The following is a 25,092-nucleotide window of genomic DNA, read 5'->3' as shown; positions in this document are numbered from 1 at the left end:
TCGGCACACATCTTCAGATGCTGGTCTAAGTGTGTGCCGAGTATAAAGACAATTGGATTAATTTAAGTGCCCAAAGTGCCGGTGACAAAAATACATGTACAAATGCTATGGGCTTGGGCTGAAAAAGAAAAAAAAAAGAAAACTAGACATATGTTTGTGGACAAACATAGGGCTGTTTCGGTAGCTTTTTGTGACATGTGACATGTGTTCCATCAACCAAGGATGTGTAGTTCTGTTTATAATAAATGGTGGCATATAATATGTGATTCCATTCGCATAGGGCTTTAAATTATGACGTCACATGTCACGTGATGACATCATGATGACGTCACATGAAGTTTCATCTACTACTAAAGCATTATGGTAAAGAACAACTTAGCCAGAGCAAACATCGTTGAAAGCAATTTGCGTCTTTCACCAATTTTAAATTACAAAGCACTTCCGGTTTCAACCAAAAGAAAGAGTCACATGATTAATTGCACATATTTAAAAAATGAAGACCCTCGATAATTCTATCAATACCCGCCAAAATCATGTTCAGGTCTCGACCACCTAATTTTTTTTTACCTATAACACATCCCGGTCTAGCCACATACCAAGTTTCAACCCAATCAGACTTACAGTTCTGTAGATATAGGACTTCATAATATGCACGTACATTTTCAAAAATCAATAAAAAAAATAGGTGATGACATCATCATGACGTCATAGTCTTGGCATAATTTTTGTATGAGGGTCTTCCTTGGCTGTAACATTGATGATGATTCCAGATCGCCAAATTATAGAAATGGTGGCTTGAAAACGTGTACAAAGTCAATGGGCTAACACGTGTACAAAGTTAACGGGCTAAAAAAAAAACCCACTGCAGAAACATTGCACCTTTAAATTTGTAATTTGCCTTTGAACTGAAACATTTTTATGAAATATTACTTGATATTCTGACCCTTAGGAATATGTTCAATCGAATGACAGTGCGAAAAAATATGATTTCTGCTTCCTTCTCATAGTAATTCTCGGCTGAAGTTCAGAACTACTCAGTAAGATATCAGTGTTGTATAGGAAAAGACTTGTGGAAAATCCCACTGCAGAAAAACTGCACCTTTAAATACGTAACACATGGCTTTTCGGCATTATGATATTTTAGTATACGTCCCTGACTATGCACATGCATGAACATAAACTCTGTCAAAGTTAGCCGAAAATCGGCTAAAACGGTCACTGTGATGTGGACAGGATTTGACCTCGGCAACACGTGCTCTGCAGGCTGACTGACATACGATGTACAAGTACGTACATGTATGTGCGTAACGTACGTGTAGGTACATATATACGTTCTGTGCATATTTTAGAGCACAGGTATTGTCAGCCTGAAGTTTTAAGCGTGCGCAGGGCATGTCCGAGTTCGCTTATTGCCTCGAAGCTTTGAAATGTTTTAGACCTACCCTTAAATCGACAATTAAAGTAAAAACTAACATAAAAACTGCCATGGTTGATTTTTCAGGAATTTTCAAATGAAAAAGGGTATTTTTATTATAACTTCCGGTCTGATGACGTCATTCGCCTAAAACTTCGCACACGTCTTAAGTGGGTCAAGGTCATCATATACACCAATATTTAGGCGATTCAGACAAACTTCGCCACAGACATCTATTCAAAATACATTTTTGCTAATTTTCAACCTGTCGCTAGAGGGCGCTCGAAGATTGCATGACGTCATTGGTAGATGATTTGAAGAATACTTTTAGCCAAAAGACTAACACCGTTAAAAGCAAGTTCATATCTATTACCATTTTCAAATAATAAGCCACTTCCGGTTTTGGCCTTTTTCGACCGGAAGCAAGGGTCACGTGATTTCACGCACACTGAATAAAATAAAGACCTCAACCTACTCTACCACTTGCCGGTAACAGAATGCTGCGGACGCGTACGGTTGATTTCTTATGCATTTTTAAATATTAAAAGTGTCACAATTTAATTGCCTATAAATACACACCGGATGACGTCATCATGACGTCATCATTACACAATGTTGTTTGATTTAGGGTCTTTGCTTGGACAAAGATTGGTGTAAATGAATTACTGGCAAAGAGTTGAAAATGCCCTCTGAAAATTGACATTTTTAAAAAAAAATTGTGTACAAAGTCAATGGGAAAAATTAAATATTCAAAATTCTATAATAAATCACGTGATGACGTCAGCATGACGAAAAGTTTCGGCACACATCCTCAGATGATGGTTAATAACTATGCTGAGTTTAAAGTTGATCGGATTTAAAATAATTGCCAAAGTGGCTTGTACTATAAAAACGTGTACAAAACCTATGGGGAAAAGTGGAAAAAGAAAAAGAAGAAAAAAAAAAAAAAGGAAAAAAAAAAACTTTAACGAAAACAAGAGCTGTTCCCAATTGAAATTGGGAACAGCTAAAAAAAAAAAAAATCTTAACGAAAACAAAGGCTGTTTCGGCAAAAGTGCCGAAACAGCCAAAAAGAAAAATCTTAACGAAAACAAAGGCTGTTTCGGCTGGTTGCCGAAACAGCCAAAAATAAAAATCTTAACGAAAACAAAGGCTGTTTCGGCTGGTTGCCGAAACAGCCCAAAACCCAAAAGCCCTCAGGGCACTGCGGCTGGAGGGACCTGCTCAACCTTGATACATTGGTTCAGGTTGCACAGATGTGCAATACTGCCCTCATTGCCAATAAAGAAACACTACTATTCAATGGATTCTTGTAGATATTCTAATTTCTGATTCATTTGAATTTCTACACTGCCAAAGATCTGAAAATTATCCATAACAAAATCTGTTTTACACTAATTTACATCACACATGAATGTACTTTACCCAAGGCAAACACATTCTTGGTGATATAACGCAGTGGGATATAATGCAATTGAAAATGCTGATACTTCAATCTCGCAAGAAAGGTCAGGATAATAATGACCACAACTGCAGCACATCAAATAAACAACCACTTAATCCAACTGACAGCAGAAAAAAGAAGACAAAAAAAAAGACAAACAGACTGCCAGCCTGCCAGCCAACAGATAAACAGACAGCCCACCTAATAGAAACACAGACAAGGTGGATGACATAACATAGGCTAGAATTCTGCCACACAGCTGAAGATATGTTAACTGAATGATCACAGAATTAGGCAAATACTTTGCACAATTTATAAATCAAAATTATGAGCATTTGCTACATACCTCTGTCTGGACCATAGCTGGACGCTGAGTTCGCAAGATCTTCACTGTCTGGTACATGTCCACAACACTCTCAAATCGCATTCTTTCAAGAACAATACTGAGTGTGACAAACACACCAGTGCGTCCAACACCAGCACTGCAAGTAAAAGGATCTCAACGTCATGAATAGAAAACACTCCTAATTATGGAATGGAGAGAGCTTCTTTTCCCAATAATCCAACAAGGGTCATCTTATGATGCAACCTAGTACGCATGCTGAAGAGGCGTAACCATCCCATCATTGATATCTACTTAGAACACAACAAGCCAAAGTTTCATGGAGGTCCATGATATAATGATAACAAAAACAACACTTGTCAGGATATTTTCAATGACTTAAAGTCAAACCAAAGTCAAATTACTTTGCTGAGTAGATCACAAATGATCAATCCACAAATTGATAACATAGCCTTATGCTCCACCCTTCTTGGGTCTAGTCAAGTCTTCCAAGTTTAAAATAAGAAATACCTGCAATGAACTGTGATCGGTCCATCCTGGCCAAACTGTTCCTTGGTTTTGTGAACCTGGCCAATGAAGTCAATGAAACCTTCTCCTGACTTGGGAACCCCTTGATCTGGCCAGTCAGTAAACTGAAACTGACGAATGGTTCGTGACTGTCCATCCTACAAAATGTAACACAAACCAACACATAACTATGAAACACTTCATGTAATTTAAAAACAAAAAAAACACAGACTAGACTTATGTTTGTGGACAAATACAGGGCTGTTTCAGTAACTTTTTATGTGACATGTGACATATAAAGTTTCAAGTTTAAGTTCCATCCAGAAAGGATGTGTAGTTCTGTTTATAATAAATGGTGGCATATAAATATGTGATTACATTCTCATAGGGCTTTGAATTATGACGTCACATGTCACGTGATGTCATGATGACGTCACACCAATTTCCATCTCTAATCATCTATAACAACCTGCTGCTAGAGGGCGCTCTAACATTTTATGACGTCACCGTTAGTTTTTGTAGAAAAAAACAACTTAGCCAAAGCATACATCGTTGAAAGCAAGTTCACTTCTTTCACCAATTTTAAATTACAAGGCACTTCCGGTTTCAACTGGAAGGAAGGGTCACGCGATTTTGCACGTAATATCAAAAATGAAGCTGGATTATTCCATCCATTCCCGCAAACGTCAAGTTCAGGTCTCTCACAGTTGATTTTATATTGATTTTCAAAGATTGCATCTATTAATCTTTAACGTGACATCAATCAATCAATCAAATCTTTAATTTTCCCAACGCATACAAGTACATAATAATATTACTTAACATTTGAATTATTGTGTATGGCTGGATGGAGGTCTCCAAAAATCATAAGCTTGTCGAGTGGAGACCCCCACTGTAATAAAGAACAATTACAATTACAATTACAATTAATTACAAGTACAAGTACAACGATAGGAGTTAAATGACAAAAACATATTGGTACTGAGCTAGTAATACGAAATAAAACTAGAGTTATTTGGTCTTACAAAATGGGATTATTCTACCACATATTTGTTAATTAATTGGGTTTTGTATTTGCGTTTAAATAATGACACATTTAACACCTTTTTAAGAGACGGATGGAGAGAATTCCACAGCTTGGGGCCTTCATGTTTAACAGTTTTTTGAGTTTAAGTTGTACGAGCCCAGGTCTGGTGAATATCATGATAACGCCTAGTAAAATGACGGTGAACATCCTGATTTTTACAAAACATTGAACAGATAGTGTTAGGCAGGTTATTCTTGGAAAGCATCATGCAACCATTGATGACGTCATCATGACGTCACTTCAATTTTCATCTGTAACACATCCCGGTCTAGGTACATGCCAACTTTCAACCCAATCAGACCTGTAGTTCTGTAGATATGGCCTTCAAAATATGCTTTTTTAATATGACGTCACATGTCACATGATGACGTCATCGTGACATCACGTCAAGTTTCATCTATAACACATCCCGGTCTTGGTACATACCAACTTTCAACCCAATCGAACATGTAGTTCTGTAGATATAGACCTTCAAAATATGCATTTTAAATATGACGTCACATGTCATGTGATGACGTCATCGTGACATCACTTCAATTTTCATCTATAACACATCCCGGTCTAGATACATACCAAGTTACAACCCAATCAGACCTGTAGTTCTGTAGATATTGGCCTTCAAAATATGCACTTTTAATATGACGTGACATGTCACATGATGACGTCATCGTGATGTTGCTTACATTTTCATCTATAACACATCCCGGTTTAGGTACATACCATGTTTCAACCCAATCGGACTTGTAGTTATGGAGATATAGGCGTTCAAAATATGCACTTATATTGTGACGTCACGGGTCACGTGATGACGTCATGATGACGTCAATGTTCGGCACACATCTTCAGATGCTGTTCTAAGTGTGTGCCGAGTATAAAGTCAATCGGATTGATCTTAGTGGCCAAAGTGCCTTGGACAAAACAACGTGTACAAATGCAATGGGCAAAATGACTGAAAACTAAAAATAAAAAATATAAAAATAAAACTAGAGCTGTATGTCTGTTTGCAAACAGAACACAGGGCTTTTTCGCATTTTACAAATATTTGTTTCGTTTGTCCTTTTGCAGTCACTTTTCAAAGTGCTTCATGCAGTTAAAGGTTGTTCAAAACGCTTAGAATAATTCCTAAAGTATAATTTTATCAAATGATGTCACTTGCCCTGCAATGACGTCATCCTTAGGACCCTTCTCAATGCACATTTTGTCATTGTGATTTATGTTTAAACCAAGTTAAAGTCAATCCGATGAAAGAAAGTGTGCAATTTGTGGAAGCAGAATAAAATTATAAATATCTAAAAATTATAAAAACCAAACGATGACGTCATCGTGATGTGACTTTAAACTTTGTATACTAGTACCATTATTTACCTACCCACTAAGTTTCATGACAGTCAGACCTTTCCTCATATGTATTTTGAAAAATCGCATTTTTATGACGTCATAATGATGTCAGATATTTTTGTCAAAATGTTGTGCAAATACCTTTTACCTAACAGACCAAATACACCAAGAAATTTAATTTTGCATGTTACGTTCATGAGATATGGCTAAAAGGTCTAAAACTTCAAATATTCATATAAAATCTCCGGATGACGTCATCATGGCGTCACCTATTTTTTTTTTTTTTACCTATAACACATCCCAGTCTAGCCACATACCAAGTTTCAACCCAATCAGACTTACAGTTCTGTAGATATAGGACTTCATAATATGCACGTAAATTTCCAAAAATCAATAAAAAAAAATTAGGTGATGATGTCATCATGACGTCATAGTCTTGGCATAATTTTTGTATGAGGGTCTTCCTTGGCTGTAACATTGATGACGATTCCAGATCGCCAAGTTACAGAAATGGTGGCTTGAATACTTGTACAAAGTCAATGGTCTAACAGTAACACGTGTACAAAGTTAACGGGCTAAAAAAAATCCCACTGCCAAAAAATTGCACCGTTAAATTTGTAATTTGCCTTTGAACTGAAACATTTTTATGAAATATTACTTGATATTCTGACACTTAGGAATATGTTCAATCGAATGACATACCATTTCTCTTTCCTTTTCATAGTAATTCTCGGCTGAAGTTCAGAACTACTCAGTAAGATATCAGTGTTGTATAGGAAAAGACTTGTGGAAAATCCCACTGCAGAAAAACTGCACCTTTAAATACGTAACACATGGCTTTTCAGCATTATGATTTTTTTATTATAAGTCCCTGACTATGCGCATGCATGAACATAAAATCTGTCAAAGTTACCCGAAAATCGGCTAAAACGGTCACTGTGATGTGGACAGGATTTGACCTCGGCAACACGTGCTCTGCAGGCTGACTGACATACGATGTATGTGCGTAACGTACAGTCGACGTTCTGTGCATGTTTTAGAGCAGAGGTACCGGGGGTATTGTCAACCTGAAGTTTTAAGCGTGCGCAGGGCATGTCCGAATTCCCCTATTGCCTCGAAGCTTTGAAATGTTTTGGACCTACCCTTAAATCGACAATTAAAGTAAAAACTAACGTAAAAACTGCTATGGTTGATTTTTCAGGAATTTTCAAATGAAAACGGGTCTTTTTGTTATAACTTCCGGTCTGATGACGTCATTCGCCTAAAACTTCGCACACGTCTTAAGTGGGTCAAGGTCATTATATACACCAATAAACCAACAAACTTCGCCACATTACCATTTTCAAATAATAAGCCACTTCCAGTTTTGGCCTTTTTCGACCGGAAGCAAAGGTCACGTGATTTCACGCACACTAAATGAAATAAAGACCTCAACCTACTCTACCACTTGCCGGTAGTAGAATGCTGCGGACGCATACGGTTGATTTCTTATGTATTTTTAAATATTAAAAGTGTCACAATTTAATTGCCTATAAATACACACCGGATGACGTCATCATGACGTCATCATTACACAATGTTGTTTGAATTAGGGTCTTTGCTTGGACAAAGATTGGTGCAAATGAATTACTGGCAAAGAGTCAAAAATGCCCTTTGAAAATCGACCATTTTTTCCAAATTTCTGTGTACAAAGTCTATGGGAAAAATTAAATATTTATTCAAAAATCTATAATAAATTAGTCGATGACGTCACCATGACATCAATCTTCAGGACACATCTTTGCAATAGGGACTATGCTTATGCCAACTTTGAATGATGTCTGACAAAGATTGATATCCAAAGTGCTGCAGAGAAAAATTGTGTACAAAGTCTATGGGATTTTTGGCGCCAAAAAGAAAAAGAAAAAAAAATCAGAACAAAAAGAAAGGCTTTTTCGCAAATTTTGCGAAAAAGCCAAAAAATCTGAACAAAAACAAAGGCTGTTTCGGCCGGTTGCCGAAACAGCCAACAAACATATTGCATGTTCCGTATGAAAACAAAAATCAAACCTCAATATCATTAATATTTTCAAAATGTGTGCTATGATGTTAGATTTTGTACTGAAAAATATTCTTTTATGAATCTATTGTTTCATTGAGAATTGGTGCTTGATTTAATAGCGCTGATGATGACAAAATTGAGTAGCAATTACATTATTTACTGTACTTTTATATTGAAACATGTATTAATTTTATACAAATTGAATCAAGAGGTCATGAATCTGGCGGTGTGACATGAAGCATTGGTCAATTGGTCAGTTTACAAGAATAGTCATGAACTTACCCGAGCATCAGTGACCTTAAATTCCCGTAAGATGTACTGTGGCATATTGTACTCAGACATTGGATCAACAACGAAGTACTGGTATCTAGCAGACCGTTCAGCGGGCCAGTACTGATGACACTTCTCCTGAACGATTAACAAGGATCAACATGTTGACAGAATCAATGCAAGAGAATCTTATGACTTGTCACTCGATATAAGTACCACCTGATGCAAGTGCTACTTTCTGCATGACTCTGCATCAATTTTATCAATTTTATTTTGGTCATGCTTAGTTCGGTGAAAAAGAGATGAAACAAAACAAGTGCGAGTGCACAATAAGCTCTGGCCGTCTTAACCCTAACCGAACTCAACCCATGTCCAACAGCAGATGTTGTTGAAATCTGTTAGAATAGGTACAGTACCCCTGAACTGATGGTCTTTTACACTGGGTTTGGCATATCTCCAGAAAGAAACTAAGTCCAACAGTGTGTGTGTGTATGATTTCCCATGTGGGTGTTGGAATTTGCCTGGATGGGTATGGTTCCTAGTAAATTATGCTTGGGAGTTAGGGTTAAAGCTATAGTCCATCATTCGCAGCAATCCGAAAAGTAACTGGCGTAATTATTGTTGAGAAACATACTTGGTTGAAAGATAGTAAGTGGACTAAACTCCCTGTGAAATTGTTCTTTCTTGCAAGCTGTCATTTTGAAGTAATCAACGAAAGAAGGCCTTTCCAACGGTGCGTCTTAAGACGCACCGTAGGAAAATTTAAATTAGTAGTTTGTTTTGTTATTCGGCGAAAAGCGTGCAAGCATTGGCACGACGCACACGCGCGCGCGGTTCCTATAATTCGTCGGATCAGTGCGCAACATCGCGTAGCTGCAATCGGCTCAGTGAGAACGTGTCTCGGACGCTGAATTCAGGCCCAATTCAAAACATGATTCAGCAACTTTTGATTTGAAATTGAGATCCTAGAATGCTGTTTTTCTCGGAATATACAGCTGAAGCTGAGCTGAAACTTCATCAGGTTAGTTGTTCAGTATCCTTCATTAGATTTTGAACACTTTTGTTGCTTCAAACGAACAAAATGCACAAATTACAAATGATGGACTATATCTTTAAATGAAAGACTTGCATAAAATCTATCAAAATGATCCCTGCCAGAGCTTAAAAATGCAACGCCCAAAAGTGTGACGCGGATGGCACATATGGAACATCATACTTCAGATGTTTACCTAGATTTATAGCAATTTGTGATAAATACCATGTGACTATAACATTACTGCACATATGTTGCCTCCATTACAAACTTTTCATAAACATCTTTCCAAAGCACTGAATTGATTTTGTTTGCCTTTTTTTGAAAATTAAGATCTGGTAGTTATATTTTGTGGGAAACTTATGGGGCTATTTTGGTCAATTTTTGGGGGCAGACATATATGCAAAATAAATGTGCATACATCGATCGAAACAAAATGGCGGTTCCAAAAATCGTCAACAAGAGTGCATTTTATGAACACGGCATGGCATTTGGTCAATTAGTCTATTCTTTTGGTCAATTTTCGGGGACAGACATGTAGAAGCTCATGCCAGAGTTAAAAATAATGTGAATCAAAAAGTTGCATACATTTCGGACCATTAAGTCTAGTAGCTCAATGCAATTTCAATCAAAACGCAGAAAATAGAGAGGATACAAATGTTTTTTGGGGGATATTTTAATACACACTTGCTGTATGTACATATACTTACCCGTCCCATTTCCCTCAACTTGGTCAGCATGACAATAATGGTTGAATTCTGCTCCCACAGCATACGCCAAAAGTCTTCAGTGGTCTCTGCAAGGGGCCCTTGGGTAGCAACATACGAACTCTTCTGCTTATAGCCCTGAAGAATTACACCATAAACAAACAGAAAAATATCATACTGGCTTGATAAATTATTAGCATGTTAACAGCAATTTTCCTACTTCCTGTGTGGGTATATGTTCAATACACATCATAAAGATACACTAATTTGTTTAGCAGAGTTTTACAAATGTTAACTTGGCAGTACTGATGGTATAAGCATGAAGATACTCTCAACCAAAAAAGAAAGTTCCCCCCACTACTTTTTGGTATAACTCAAAAACTGCTGAGCACTTGGTCAAATACAACTAGTCAGTACAGAAATTCCTTAGGCATCCAGCCATACTCTTTATTTGGCCAGAAAAAAAGATAATGTGTAACACACTAAGCAATTATGACAAATGATGCTGAAAAAAGTTGCACTTCTGTATACAGAAAAGTTGTGTGTGAACAGTTTGTTTCTTATGCAATCTTCCAGCAACAAGTTCTTGAAAATAATTTCAAATTTTGTTTGTTATTTTTTCACCCTTTCCTTTACTGCACACCTTTCATTTTCTTCAAGGTTCAGTGAACAAATAAAATGTTCACATTAAATTAATAATGGGTTGGTCTACCCTTTTATCAATTACTTCTCGGCACCGTCTGCGCATACTGTTTGTCAAGTTCCATATACGTTGCTGGTACACATTATTCCAACAGCGTTGAAGGATACGTTGCAGTCCTTGTAGAGTGGTGTTGGGCTTCACTCGTTTATTGGTGTCTAGCTTCATGTAATACCACAGATTTTCAATCGGGTTGCAATCCAGAGACTTTGGCGGCCAATCCATATACTCTATTCCTTCATTCTCAAGGAATTGGTTTGTTACTCGGGTACTTGTGTGAGGTTGCCTTATCGTCCATGGAAACCAAATTGTCACCAACAGTGGTGGCATATGGCAGAACATTGAGCTGTAAGCCGACCAGGCACAATGACAAGATGCATTTTTCTTGGGTACTAATTCCTGCCCACACCATGACGCTTCCACCTTGGTATGGTTCAAGCTCTTGAACGCAGTCCTTATGCTGTCCTTCACCCACTCGCCTCCACACTATCAGACTCTGCCGTCTACCGTCTTGAGGTGCATTCGTCGCTAAAAAGGACATTTGCCCAGCGCTGCCTATTCCACCTGCATTGATGTCTTGCAAACTTTATAATGTATACAGCAACGTACACGGAACCTGGCAAAACAGTATGCGCAGACGGTGCCGAGAAGTAATTGAAAGAGAGGTTGCATGTACCTACCCATTATTAAACATTTAATTTGAACATTAATTTGTTCACTGAACCTTGAACAACACGAACAGTATGCAGTAAAGTAAAGAGTAAAAAATAACAAACAAAATTTGAAATTATTTTTATTTAAGAAATTTGTGTTGAAGGATTGCTTTAGAAACGGAATGTTTTCACAACTTGCCCGTATACAAAAGTGCAACTTTTATTCGGCATCATTTGTCATAAATGACATAAATTTGTACATATTTCTGTTGTTTTGGAGCAAATAAGGAGTATGGCTGGATGCCCAATGAATTTCTGCACTGATTAGTCATTATTTGACCAAGAAGTGCTCAGCAGTTTTTGAGTTATACCAAAAAGTATAAGTGGGAGGGGGACTTTCTTTTTTGGTTGAGTGTATAACGTTTCTTATTGGAAATAGTTAGTTTAATAGGCCCCCTTTACACAGGACTGGGACCTTTGTTCCACCTATGAGCGACCAAAAAATGGCCAGGACACTTAACGGTCGCCTTAACCCAGAAAAACATTGTGCCTCCCTTGAACTACCAAAACTGCAATTTTCGGTCATTTTCATGTCGAGCTACGAGCGACCTGTGCGTCCACTGAGCCACTTGCCTGCCTCCCCTGTGCTTCCCCTGTGCAACCTACGGCAACCAATGCGATTATAGGCAACAAAGGCGACCCCCTAGCAATGTTTGGGCAACCATTGAGCCTCCTCTGTGCCTCCTCTGTGCCATCATCGGCGACCAATGGCAACTAACGGCGATCACTGGTCAACCATTCTGCCATGCTCCTGTCTCCTAGGCGACCCTTGAGACACAAGAGAGGCAGAAGCATCGCCCAGATTGACGGTAAAAGTTGCAACAGAACGGATGTATTATGTTGCGACCATTGGCCGACCATTGTGCATCCATTCTGCAACCACGGCAATGCTTGTGCCTCCCTTCTGCCTCATGTGAGCCACCTTTGAGCAACCAACCTCCTCGGTGACCTTTGTGCGACTGTTTTGAACATGTTCACAAATTTACCGCGACCATGGCATCCATGGCGATGTCTGAACATCCTGTATACCACCTTTGAACGACCTAGGCAACCATTCAGCCTCTTTTGAGCCTCCAACGGTGACCTGGCCAATTTTATGGTCGCACAAAGGAGGCCCAAATGTCGCAGCCCTGTGTAAAGGGGGTCTTATCCACAGCCATGGATGGGATGATAACTTGTGATTGCGGGAGATAATACACTAATTTTATTAGTTTTCTTACATTAGACTCTTCTATTTGAATGTATTAAGAACCTTAGTATGTTTAAATTAAGAGAATAAAAGGGCTTCCCATTGGGAACACTGCTGGCGCTGAGACACTGCTGGTTACTTCAAACCAAAAGTCCTAGTTGTTGTTGTATCAAGTGTGTATGTTAGCAAGGAGAAAACTCAGACCTTATTAAAATTAATAACAGATAACACAACTTTCTTGTTTTTATTCTTTCCAGAGGCAAAAAGAAAAATACCCAAAAGTCAAAATATTGGTAAATCAAATAAAAACATGTCAACTAAATGTGTATTTCCCTCTGTTCTTCATGGAAATCCCGCAATATTTTTTAATTCATGTCTTTTATTCATTAATCATAAATCAACAACAACCAAAAGACATGGAGGAAACCTAGAACATCATGAACATGAAAGATGAATCAAAAGAAACAGTCTAAATGTCAATGAAGCAAGGAACTAAAAATTAATGTAGAAGTAAGAGACAAATTGACAAATTAAATAATTAACAACTATATCCAATAGACCTGAAGGTTAGCCTCCATTCCAGAAGTTTCAGCCTAACATGTAAGCAAATGCAGATTTGAGTATTACTTACATCGATATGGCTTGCATTGATGTAGTCAGAACCCTCAACGCCACGTATTGGCTGCAAACAGACACGAGTTGATTCATCTATAATGTACAACACAAAGGCAATGCAATTATAAAATGGCAATTTAAGGTAAGGTATAAGACAAAGTACAGACATTTGTTCCTTATTCATTCAAGCTGATTTGTGTCGGTAAACTGAGGTATTGAGCACCAGAAAACTGATACCTGTTGAAACTTAAATCACCACTATACCGCTTTAAAGAACGCAAAGCAGCACTTAATGTAAAACACTACAGTAAGCTGAGTTGTTGTATGTAAATTCATAGAGCTAGGACCCAAGGAGTTCGAACTCCAAGACTTCAAAAGTAAAATGATGGTCGCCGCGCTCGAAGCAACAATAGAAAGCACCTGGCAGCCAGCTTGCTCAGTTGCTCACCACGCTAATCTCTACACAATAGAGATCCGCGCTCACTAATCTAGAAAAAAGAGTTTGCCTTGCTTTGTAGACAATACCATGGTAAGTATGCATGCGCAGTTGTCATACATCGCCAAGAATGAATGATTTGGAAGTGTTTGTTCGCAGATGGATAATACTGTATATCAATGTAGTCAACATTGATCACTGAAACAATCATTTCATGACAAACAAATGATCTATACCTTAAGTCTGAAAACTTGTGAAATTTCCCCAAAAATAACATTTCATAAATGATATATTGCCCATTAAAATGTCTGAAAAGACATAACTTATCTGAAAAAAAATCCAATTTATCTTTAAATTACAGGGACAGGTAGCACTTTCAAGGACCAACAACTGCACATCGATAACTTGAATTCATAACTCACATCTAACAACTGCGCAGTTGTTAAAACCTATCTTGTCAAAAAATATATTTTTCAAAAAAGAGCAGTGACATGACATGACTTATTATGCAGCATATAGGGAGGTTGTTGGTTACCAACTAAAAAGGTGGCGACGATCATGGTGTTCAAAGGCCGCTGGCATTCACGCTTTGAATGGCAAGGCTTGAGGTTACAGTGCTGTAGCTATAGGCATTCCCGAGGGATTGGAATGTTAATGGTCAAAATGTAAACCGCCCAAGAGTTCTGACTCATTGGGTCCTTGCTCTATGGTAAAGTTTAATCACTACAGTAAATGGTGAAATAACGTGACTACATGCACATGTACAAATACAGTAGAACATTGCTGTAAGCCACCCCCTCCCAAAAAAAATCGGTGTCTGGTCAGCACGCGTGTTTATTTTGATTGTGCTCGTCAATGTTTTAGGGTTTTTTTTCAAAATTTTCTGCGCTAGCTACAACAACGCCCTCTATTGCCACACCGCCTCAAATGTTCGTGGGCAGCTCGTACCCAGTGATAGATCCGGAACAAGGTTGACGTTGAACGAATGATAGTTGACCATGGGTACAAGGCTGCTGCCAGCTGATCAACAACAATGGCGGCTAGTCGCGTATCGACACGATGACATGCGATGTGAGCAATTGGGATTGTGAACTAAAGCGCGTCTAAATACAAGAAATATGCCACTTATTTCGTGTCCGTTGTTTGTGGAGTGAAAACTCTTAGACCGTTCGGTATTGTGTCATGTGACGGCTGTACTGTACAATCCAAGCATGAAAAAAAAAATGCATCGCTGCATCAATTCTGGAACTTTGGTCTGACCAGAGACCGAATTATGTGTAACAATGATCGGTTGTTATACTTCTGCGATGGCATTTGTTTATGTGTACATGTACTTTCCCTTCTAATCAACAAGAAATAATGTGAGCTTGTCTCTAATCAGAACCATAAAAAGCTTGCATTCATTTTCACTGACTGACTTACATTGGTGACAACCAGTTAAAAAAAAAAATACCCCCTTTTTTTTTTTTTTAACAAATAATAGCGTATAAGTGTCAAGGGGAGCCAAAAAGAAAATATACATGTACAAAGAAAACAATCAAGGTTGTGCATTAAGTTTCTGAAATCTTCACTGTTAGATCATTTAAAACAATTGTTGCTGATCATTTTTTGTTTTGTTTAATATTTGTTATGGCCTTTCCATTATAGCAGGCCTGCTGTTTTAGACTGATTCTCAATCCTTCTGTTATCAATGCAGCCATTATCAATATAGTGACTGGATCAATGTTGGTTTGCTAGTGCTTGATCAACTTTCATTCATCCATAAGTAAATACTGTTTGTTTTCATAATATTGTTTTTGTAAATGTAAAGAGTTTGTAAAATAAAGCCTATGGCTAAATTTTGGGGTTTTTTATGACTATTGTCAAATCTGAGTGAACAATAAATGTGTTTGTATACAACGCACACATATATGCCTGTACAATGCATAATAGGCTTTTATTAGGAACTGCCAGTGACCACTGCATAGCAGCATAGTGTCAGATACCGCGTGCACAGTTACAGGCAGATGCTAGGCCTGTGGGCTGGCAGGTGATGTCAGCATACATGTTGTGCCTTTCAAGTTAAGTCGACTGAGTCAATCCTACATTTACTAGCTCCTGAAACACCCAACGTGATGGTTTCAGAGTGGTTTGGTGAGATGACAGGAAAATACATACATGGAAGAATGTTGACCAATCGGTTCTTAAACTTGTTGGCTGGTAGATTTGCACTCACAAACTTCGATGGCAGAGCCTTCTGATTGGCCAGACGCTGTCATGTTCAATGAAAGACAACATAAAAAAAAACATCAACACTCAAAAGCTTGATATATCCTTTATTACAGCTTGTAAAAATGTAAGGGCAAAAATTAAGTTACATGTATATAATACCTTGCCGAGTCAAATTTAGGAATCTGGTACAAAGTGTGTGCGTGTGTGTTCCTGTATTGTATTACGCTCGAGGACAGACAACAAAAGGAGCACAAAGGGGCCATTCATCCTCGAACGACGGTGCCTATTGTCCTCGAACGCAGGTTTGTGCACTAAGTCTATGGGAAAGGTTTAGATCAGGGAACAAAGGAAAACACAAAGCCAATCCTCGGAAGCATAGCAAAAAACGACTGTGTGTGTGTGTGTGGGGGGGGGGGGGGGGGGGGTGTTCAATTGTTTTACGCTAGGGGGCACTATTTGTGGACAAAGTTTACATAATAACACCTTTAAAATTGTAATATTGGCCAAGTATCCTTTTATAAATATTTCTTTCCTTTCTTGCTTTTGTCTTTATGTGAATGAGGTTGTTTTCATTTTTTTAATTAAACCAAATGCCCATTATTTCATGGGGATGTCGTAACTTCCTTGCTGGTCAGGTACGAATAATTGCTTTTTTTCGTCCAATTTTAGTCTGATTAGTCTGGGTGGCATGGGTGGCTTGTGCGTAAAGCGCTCGGCTCTCACCAAGGTGACCCCGGTTCAAATCCCGGCCGTGGGTCACGTGTGAGTAGAGTTGTGCGTTGGTTCTCTCCTGTGATACGAGGGTTTTTCTCCGGGCCCTCTGGTTTTCCTCCCTCCGGAAAAATCAAACACTTTTGATCTCAGGCTGTGCTCCGTGGTCATATATGGGTCGATGTGGCCGGCAGCCATAGGCGCCTTTACGTGCCAGCGGCCCGATCACATTGTAGCTGCGTCCTTCGCAATTCAGCATCCCAGCTGCTAGTAAGGATGATTAGCCTCCCAAATTGCTATTATTATTATAATTATACGTGTAATGGTACCATTAAGGAGACACGTTATGGTAATTTCTTTGCATGATGGGAGACATCGGTCATCAGAGAGACATTTTCATGTCTCCCTAATGTCACAGCCCCCCCTTTAGAGGCAACATTTTACTGTAGCAATTAGATTATATTTGTTGCTCGTTGTCTGATTAGTAAGATCGAGTACGATCTGAGTCCGCGATTTAATTTTCGAATCAATAAAACTGTTTAATTTTCAATTTTAAACTTGGCGGCAAACAATTTTCTAGAAAGTCTCATTCAGTTGAGTTTAACCCAACTCTATAGACTTTGCACATGTTTTATTCAGCCTGGCATTTTTGACCTACAAGTATCACAAACCTGTATTCTCATGAAACTGAACCTATGTAAAGACCCCACAGTGCACTTGTGTCCCAAAGAGTGACGTCATCTGAAATGTGCATATTTTAAATACCTATATCTAGAGAACTCAAAGTTTGATTGGATTGAAACTTGGTAAGTATTGGTAAAAATTGAGGTGACGTCATGATGACGTCATTGTGTGATTTTTTTATGAATTTTTGAACTTTAAAGCCGTATCTCAAGAACTGAACAAGTTCAAAACTCTTTTTGTAATTAGTCTGCCAGGTCATACATATTTGCACAAAAATGTGCCAAATGTTTGACATCATCATGACGTCATAAGAAATCAAATTATAAATTTTAAAGATAAATTCCCCTTGTTTTGGCAGATAAATGTTACAATTTTGAGAAATTTGTCTGGCGCATGACGTCGTCAATACAGATAGTTTCTGAAATATATATACAGATATTTTTTACATGCTGAAAAAACCTGTGTTCTGTTCATTGAACAGACATAGCTCTAGTTAACTACATGTATGTTTTCGTAACCTTCATTCAAGCTGACATTACAGCCAATAATTATTTTAAATGTCTGTTTTGCAGGATTACTGTAATTTCCAACCAATTCCTCACAAAAAATGGCTTATTTAGCATGGCAACAAGGAATTTTCAACTATTACTCTGACAATGCCAAATATCACTCATGTCTACAAGGAAACATGTTTTAATACAAAACGTGCTCCCTTTTAGCAAGTGGAAAAGCAACCTGTTTAACTCTTAGTTATCAAGATATACTCACCTTGAACTCACTCTCCATTCCTGTAATGGTTTCTCCTGGCTCAGTTTGTGTCAGTTTCTGAATGTGGGAATAAAGATTCCTTGCTGGTACTTCAGTGTTTCCACTCAGCACTGCCTCTAATAAAGCCTCATGGATGAAGATATACTGCTCCTCAGTCTGTACCATGTAGTTACGCTGTGCGCGGAGACAGGTGACATGACCATAGATATCCACTGTCTTCTCATGCTTGATCCTCTCCAACATAGAGTCGATTACAATGAAGGCTCCAGTGCGACCCACTCCGGCACTGTAAGAAGATACATGCAAAAACAAATACAAAAAAAAATAAACCCAAAAACTAAAAACTTGTTGCCAAAAAATCCAAATATATTTTTACAAACACAAACGATGGTTCAATATGATGGCAAGCAATTTTCCCACAGAGAATGCTTCTCCTAGGTTACTTACAGAAAAGCCAGCAAAGGAGAGTCATGTACCTAGGATTACACATTAAAACAAAGTTTTACTCCAGTCTGTCTTTTGGGCTATTAAATTAGTAGTGTCAAGCAGCGAAACATTCAAAAGTACCACCTAACACTGTAAACGTGAGGCAATACTTGCATCTACCTCCCCAACCACACCAGCTCTGTGCAGTTTCATTGATTCATATTGATTCATAAAGGATTAAATGAAGTGAAATACAGGTGCTAATCTTGAAATGTTCTTGTTAAAAGACACTGCCTGAATCAGCAACTAGTGGCTATGTCTGAATTACTTGGCTTGCGTCAGCAATAACACACGCATCAATGCGAGGTGGATTCTGCTGCCTATAGGACAGTCCTCAATTTGAATGCAGCAAGTGCTACATGTGTTTTGCCTACCTGCAATGGACCACAATTGGCCCAGCATCAGGAGGGTTACAGGCTTTGATGCGACTAACAAATGCCAGAACCTGTGTAGCATGCTCAGGAACACCATGATCAGGCCAGGCTGTGAACTGAAACTGACGAACCTCCCGTTTCTCTGCTGGTTTCTGATACCCAATAATCATAATGATAGAATGAATGTGGAACACATCAGTGAAGAAGAACAGGGACTGAAAATCAAACAAGTTCTATACTGTGCAAACAATGAAATGCAAATATATTTTGCTACCTTGATATTAATATTAAAAACAAAAATTACTGTATCTTTTGAGCTTTTAAGTGGGGGGGGGGGGGGGGGGGGGGGGGGAGGGGGGAGGGGGGGGGGGGGGGGGGTGTGTGTCACGGTGTAGGTCCTGGGTGATCGGAAGCACTCTACAACTAGGTTTATAATATTTTGAACAGTAATATCAGTTCAGGTACCAAACCATTTTGACACGAGTACCTAACCATTTTGGCAAGGAGGTAAGTGGTTAGAAAATAGCCATGCAATATATTCAAAGTAAATTTGAGGAGTTGGAATACATCTGTTTTTCTTGTGTTTGCAGAAAACTGAGTTAAACAACAATCCTGTGCAATAACAAGTAGAAGCTTAAATCCCCAAACTTGAGTACTTCTCACCTTAATATTGATCAGAGAAAAGTTGCGAACTGAGTAAGTAGCCAAGTCCGTCATATCATGCAAGGTGACCTGAATATCTCCATATGTCTCATGTCCCTTGCTAGGCCAGTACTGATCACACTTGACACGGTTTCTCTCTTCCAGCTTGGTCATCATCACAAGTGTGCATGTACGCTGCTCCCACACCTCCAAGATAAAGCAATACAAATCCAATTGCTTTAAATAAGTTTAGTACTACTACTAGTCGGCTGCGCAGCAGCCGGTCACAATGTTTTTCCAAATGGCTTGATTTTGGGCGGCCTCACGGATCTCCTTAGGTGTAAGAGCTACATCTTTAAAGAGTAGTCTGGCAAATAAGTTTAATCCAACCCTTTTTATTCCTTGAAGAACGGTCAGTTGGTCAGAAGAAATAAAATCACACACAAATTCCAATAAATACAAGTCTAGATGATAAATGAGTTCTGTATCCTTTATCAAGAACCAAATATAGCAAAAATATACATTTTGATCATATTTTGACTGCACTTACCATTCTCCAAAAGTCACCAAGTGTTTCTGGTAATGGTCCTTGTGTAGCAATATAAGCATTCTGCTTACGGTAACCATCACAATAGTTAGCATTGAGATAGTCACTGCCTGGCAGACCATCAACACGTGACAAGATGACCCGGGAGTGGTCATATGCAATCACATTTGCATAGCGATTCTTGGGCTTGTTTACTTCTAGATTAGAATGGTCCCATGTGAACTGCTGACCTGGTTCAATGGACTGAAACAAACAATTCATTATTAGAACAAAGGCCTCCATTGGTCTACAATAGTACATATGAAACTACTCACCAACAGAAATAACAACAGTAGTAACCTTACCCACAAAGATATGACATCAAGGCTGCTGTTACAAGTATTTTTTTTCAGGGGGTTTTGTGAGAAGTTTAGCAACTACTGTGTGCTAAAAGTTTTTTAACAAATGTATTCAGGGAAAATACATTACATTTGTTAAAAAGTCTCCCCAAAACCTGGAAAACTGCTAAAAGCATCGCCATCCCAAACCTGGGAAAGACCCAAAACTGGCTTCCAGCTACCATCCGATCTCCCTTCTCTCAATGTGCTACAAACTGTTAGAGCGGATCATCCTCCACCAGATCCAGCCAACTGTTGAGGATGTACTGCACATCGAGCAAGCGGGATTCCGTTCTGGCAGAAGTACTCAAGATCAAGTTTTTGCCCTCACTACCTACATCGAAAATGGATACCAACCACGCTTAAAGACTGGCGCTGTCTTCCTTGATATCACTGCTGCATACGATACTGTGTGGCACAAAGGTCTGACCTCGGCTCCACCATCAACAATGACATAGCCAAGATCAGCGAATACTAAAACACTGGCGACTTCAGCCCAGCCAAAACAGTATCTAGTGTTTTCCACTTGCACAACGCCAGAAGTGACCAAGAGCTAGACATTTTCCTCAACGGCAATCATCTGAGCCACATCTCTAGAACCACTTATCTTGGCGTCACCTTGGACCGAACACTCACCTTCAAATCTCACCTCCAGAAAGTGGCTGCCAAAATTCGGACCAGAAACAACCTAATCCACATGCTCGCCGGTACAACCTGGGGAGCAAATGCAAAGACACTCCGCTCATCAGCACTAGCTCTCTGCTACTCAGTGGCTGAGTACTGCACTCCAGTCTGGAGGAACTCTGCCCACACCAGCCTTGTCGACGTCCAACTGAACAATACCATGAGGACCATCACTGGTGCTGTTCGTTGCACAAGGACTGACGGGTTCCCAGTGCTAAGCAACATTGCCCCTCCAGACATCCGAAGAGAGGTTGCTACATCAAGGCTGGTCAGCAAGATCAGATCCAACCCTGAGCTCTCTCTCCTCAGTGTCCTGGACTTCCACCCAAGGCCTAGACTCAAGTCTAGAAAGCCAGTATGGTTCAATGTCCCGGACAGCACAGTGACTGCAGAAGACCCATGGCGCATCCGATGGCGAGACCACACTGACGTCCTGAACAAGTTCCTGGTCACCGACCCCACCATCCAGCTGCGGGAGATAGACATTCCCCGCGGTCAATGGTGTCTCCTCAACCGGTTCCGAACTGACGCAGGGCCATGCCGCAGCAGCCTATATAAGTGGGTTACATCTCATCTCCGCTTTAAGACTGTGGCGAACCCCAGACGATGCGCCATATGATCAATGACTGCCCACTATCTTACTGGTGGCATCGCAGCCCTTCACTTGGCCGAGGACCCAGCGACTGGCTTACGGACAATACAACAAGATCGCCATAGCATACGACATCATCATCATCAGGGAAAATAATTCATTGGAAATCTGGCAAAATTTGGAAATCTGGGTTGTTTTAAAAGACAGTGTAAAAAGGGTACTGAACAAGTGAAGAGTTTATATCCAAAACGCGATACCTGTATATCCATTTGGAAAAAACTTTAAAGAATGAAAACATAACAGGTGTTTATAAACCACAGCTTTTAAAAAAAAATATTATTCTTAAATTTTAACTATAGTTATAACAGCCATCGAAACTGACTTTGAGCAGCCAGGAGAAGGCGGGATTCTAAAATGTAACAAACTTACATTTATCATGTTTTTTGTCAAGTTATCAGTCCAAACCTCAGAAACTGTTTTCGAATCCAAAATCATATTAGTATCATTTTATATAGGGGACAACTGAAAAGACATCATAAATATTGTATTTTGCATTATTTGTTTACATGCTGAAACTGAATAGGTAATACCACTTAACATCTCACCTCATATTCCTGGGAGAAGAGGAGGTTTTCATTGCTCTTGAGATGCTCAATGTGGTCACTCAATTCCATAACAGGAATGGGAGGATGCGACATCATAGCTATAGTAACAAATAAATGACATGCCAAATAAGTAACAGCCAAGCCTCCTATCCATACCTGAGCATGATGTATAATGTATTATAATTATCTTATGCATGCTTCCATCAAATTATCACTGCCAAAATTTCCCTTGCATTCTTAATGATTACATGTAAAGAATCCAATATTGAACCTACCAGGTGTTTGGTAGTTCATTCTTCTCATCTCTACTGGGTCAGATGGGTTTGTTGACTTGACTTCCTTACGCTTCGGTCTACGCTCAGTGGGTCCACTTCTCCTGCAATGGGATAACAAAACAGCTTGGAATTGGTCTCAAATTCAAGTTCCATACAAAAAGTTTAACTCTAATGAAACACTTACAACAAGATAAAATTAAGATGCATAAACAAACCTCTTGTTCCTAAGGAAGATTATAATAATGACGATGATGACCAGGAGAATGATGACACCAATGACTGCTCCGATGATGGCTGGCATTGAACTGCTGTCACTAGGTTCTTTGCTAGGGTTGGAGCGGTTTGGTTCTGGTGTGCCATTATTACCACCAGGTGCAGTACTGATTCTTTTCTTAACTTGTACTGGATGGCTATAATCACTAGAAGCAACTAACAACTCCTGCAAAGAATAGAATAACAGCTGTTTTAAAGACTGGAATGTTGGTTGTTGACTGTAATTGTGTTGAAAATTGTTATCCATTGGTAAAACAAAGTTAAACATAAAAGCAAACATCTAAAAATTGTTTAAAACTTTTTACATCTCAAAATTAATGCATTCTTAATCAATGGAGTTTTTAAACGACCTTCATCTTGCACTCCAGCCATGAAATGATTTTGACAATTTAACATTCCAACATTCATTGGTTATTAAAAAAGAAAACATACACAACACATTTTATTATGGACTGTTCTCACTAATCAAGCTATTCCTCACTGTTACATTGGTAAGTACTGTCATTCATCCCTCTCAGACAATTTGGGCTCAACTAATTTGAATAAATCTTATTTAAGGCTCATATGCAGTAGATCATTGCTTGTATTTCTGAAAGAGCAATGGTAAATTACAGCACCGTTGATTTGACATCAAATTAACATGTGGATATAATGACTTGGGCATGCAACCCCCAAAAAACGATAATAAATAAGAAAACAATTTATTTAGGTTACTCAATTGGCTGGAGCAAAGCACTTGTACAGTATGCCTGAGGCTGCTAGCTAAATACCCACTTGAGTTAGTTTTCTGTTCAACAAACAAACAGAACCTTTCTAATGGCAAAAGAATGCCCATATCAACAACAGATGGTAATTTGTAATTCAACTATTACTTTTCAAGCAATTTGCTAATTTGATATGAATAATATACCTCATCTTCAGATAAAACTCTAGCTTTTATGAAGAATGTGTAGTAACGGTTTTCCTCAAGTGGCCTATTATGAAACCCATTGATGTAGTGCTCATCTCCAATGGTAAAGGGCACAGTCAGCTCACTTGCAAGGAGATAAGCAGTAATGTATGGAAGGGAATTACTGGTGGCCCGACGCTTGCGCAATGATGTATCTCGCTGGTTTCTATGGCCAGAGGAAGACAACAACTCCTCCATAGAGTAATCGCTAGGAGAGCCTGTTGGAAGGCTGGGCCCATCAAGAGGAACCACCACAATCAAAACGTTACTGAGAAAAAAAACAAATACACCAAAAATTAAGTACATGGTCATGCTAAAGAGCATCAGCAGAAAAGGCCCCATAAACGTCTTAAAAGGGAAAACTCATTCTAGTTTTTGCTAACAAAACTGAAATGGATTAGGTATCTGATGACATCAAATTTTCATTAACTTTTTTGTTTGTTAGTTTTTAGTGCAAATGCTAGAACAAAATCAACCACAAATTTTAATTCACAAAGGTGGGGAATTCCACCCCCCCCCCCAAGATCTCGACCATCGAGTGATGAAAAATTTTGAAACTCAGTACACGAATAGAGCAACTCATCATGAACATACCCAAGAAATTTCATGACTATAGGTCAAAGGCTTGAGGCTAAAAAGTCATAACAGCTCGGGTTCCCCCCCCCCCCCCCCCCGCCCTTTTAGGGTTAAAGGAAATATACAACATTTGCTTTTGCTGTAATTTTCAGAAATGGATGGATTTGGGGGATTAATATTTTATAGCAAATATTGTTACATTGACTTGTTTGAAGTTTTGTGTTCGTAGATGCTGGAGAAGCCAAGAAAAACAATGATGTTCTTGTAGTCTGGTTCCCTGACCCCATTAAATTGAAATGGAGCAATTTATTGACGTCAGGGAATGATAAGGTCAGGGAACCAGTCTAGAAGGCTTGTACCCATTGATAGATGTGTAATCGATTGCACACAAAATTCAGACTAACTAAACATGGTAAATTGGGGGCACTATTTGGAAAAAGCCAGCGTTTTCCGACCAGCGTTGGAAATTGATACAAAAACACCACTTTTCTTGAAAAAGTC

At 38.9% G+C, this 25,092-nt stretch overlaps 1 protein-coding gene across 2 annotated transcripts in view; it reads right to left on the bottom strand.

Moving 5' to 3' along the window:
- The window catches only part of LOC119728263 (receptor-type tyrosine-protein phosphatase S-like), a gene marked incomplete at its 5' end in the record, with an annotated part of 56,155 nt that overhangs the window by 5,250 nt on the left and 25,813 nt on the right, over positions 1 to 25,092 (bottom strand). For both annotated transcript variants that reach the window (XM_038200426.1, XM_038200427.1), the window contains 14 exon segments: positions 3,205 to 3,340; positions 3,712 to 3,866; positions 8,457 to 8,582; positions 10,188 to 10,322; positions 13,418 to 13,494; positions 15,995 to 16,088; positions 18,212 to 18,497; positions 19,072 to 19,223; positions 19,735 to 19,920; positions 20,264 to 20,503; positions 22,519 to 22,616; positions 22,794 to 22,894; positions 23,009 to 23,232; positions 23,977 to 24,283. In XM_038200426.1, the coding sequence (XP_038056354.1) occupies positions 3,205 to 3,340; positions 3,712 to 3,866; positions 8,457 to 8,582; positions 10,188 to 10,322; positions 13,418 to 13,494; positions 15,995 to 16,088; positions 18,212 to 18,497; positions 19,072 to 19,223; positions 19,735 to 19,920; positions 20,264 to 20,503; positions 22,519 to 22,616; positions 22,794 to 22,894; positions 23,009 to 23,232; positions 23,977 to 24,283 (2,317 nt within the window).

Source organism: Patiria miniata, unplaced genomic scaffold (genome assembly GCF_015706575.1).
Source record: "Patiria miniata isolate m_02_andy unplaced genomic scaffold, ASM1570657v1 HiC_scaffold_20, whole genome shotgun sequence".
Lineage (NCBI taxonomy): Eukaryota > Metazoa > Echinodermata > Asteroidea > Valvatida > Asterinidae > Patiria > Patiria miniata.
The sequence above is the reverse complement of the archived record's forward strand: the minus strand, read 5'-3'. Positions and strand labels throughout refer to the sequence as shown.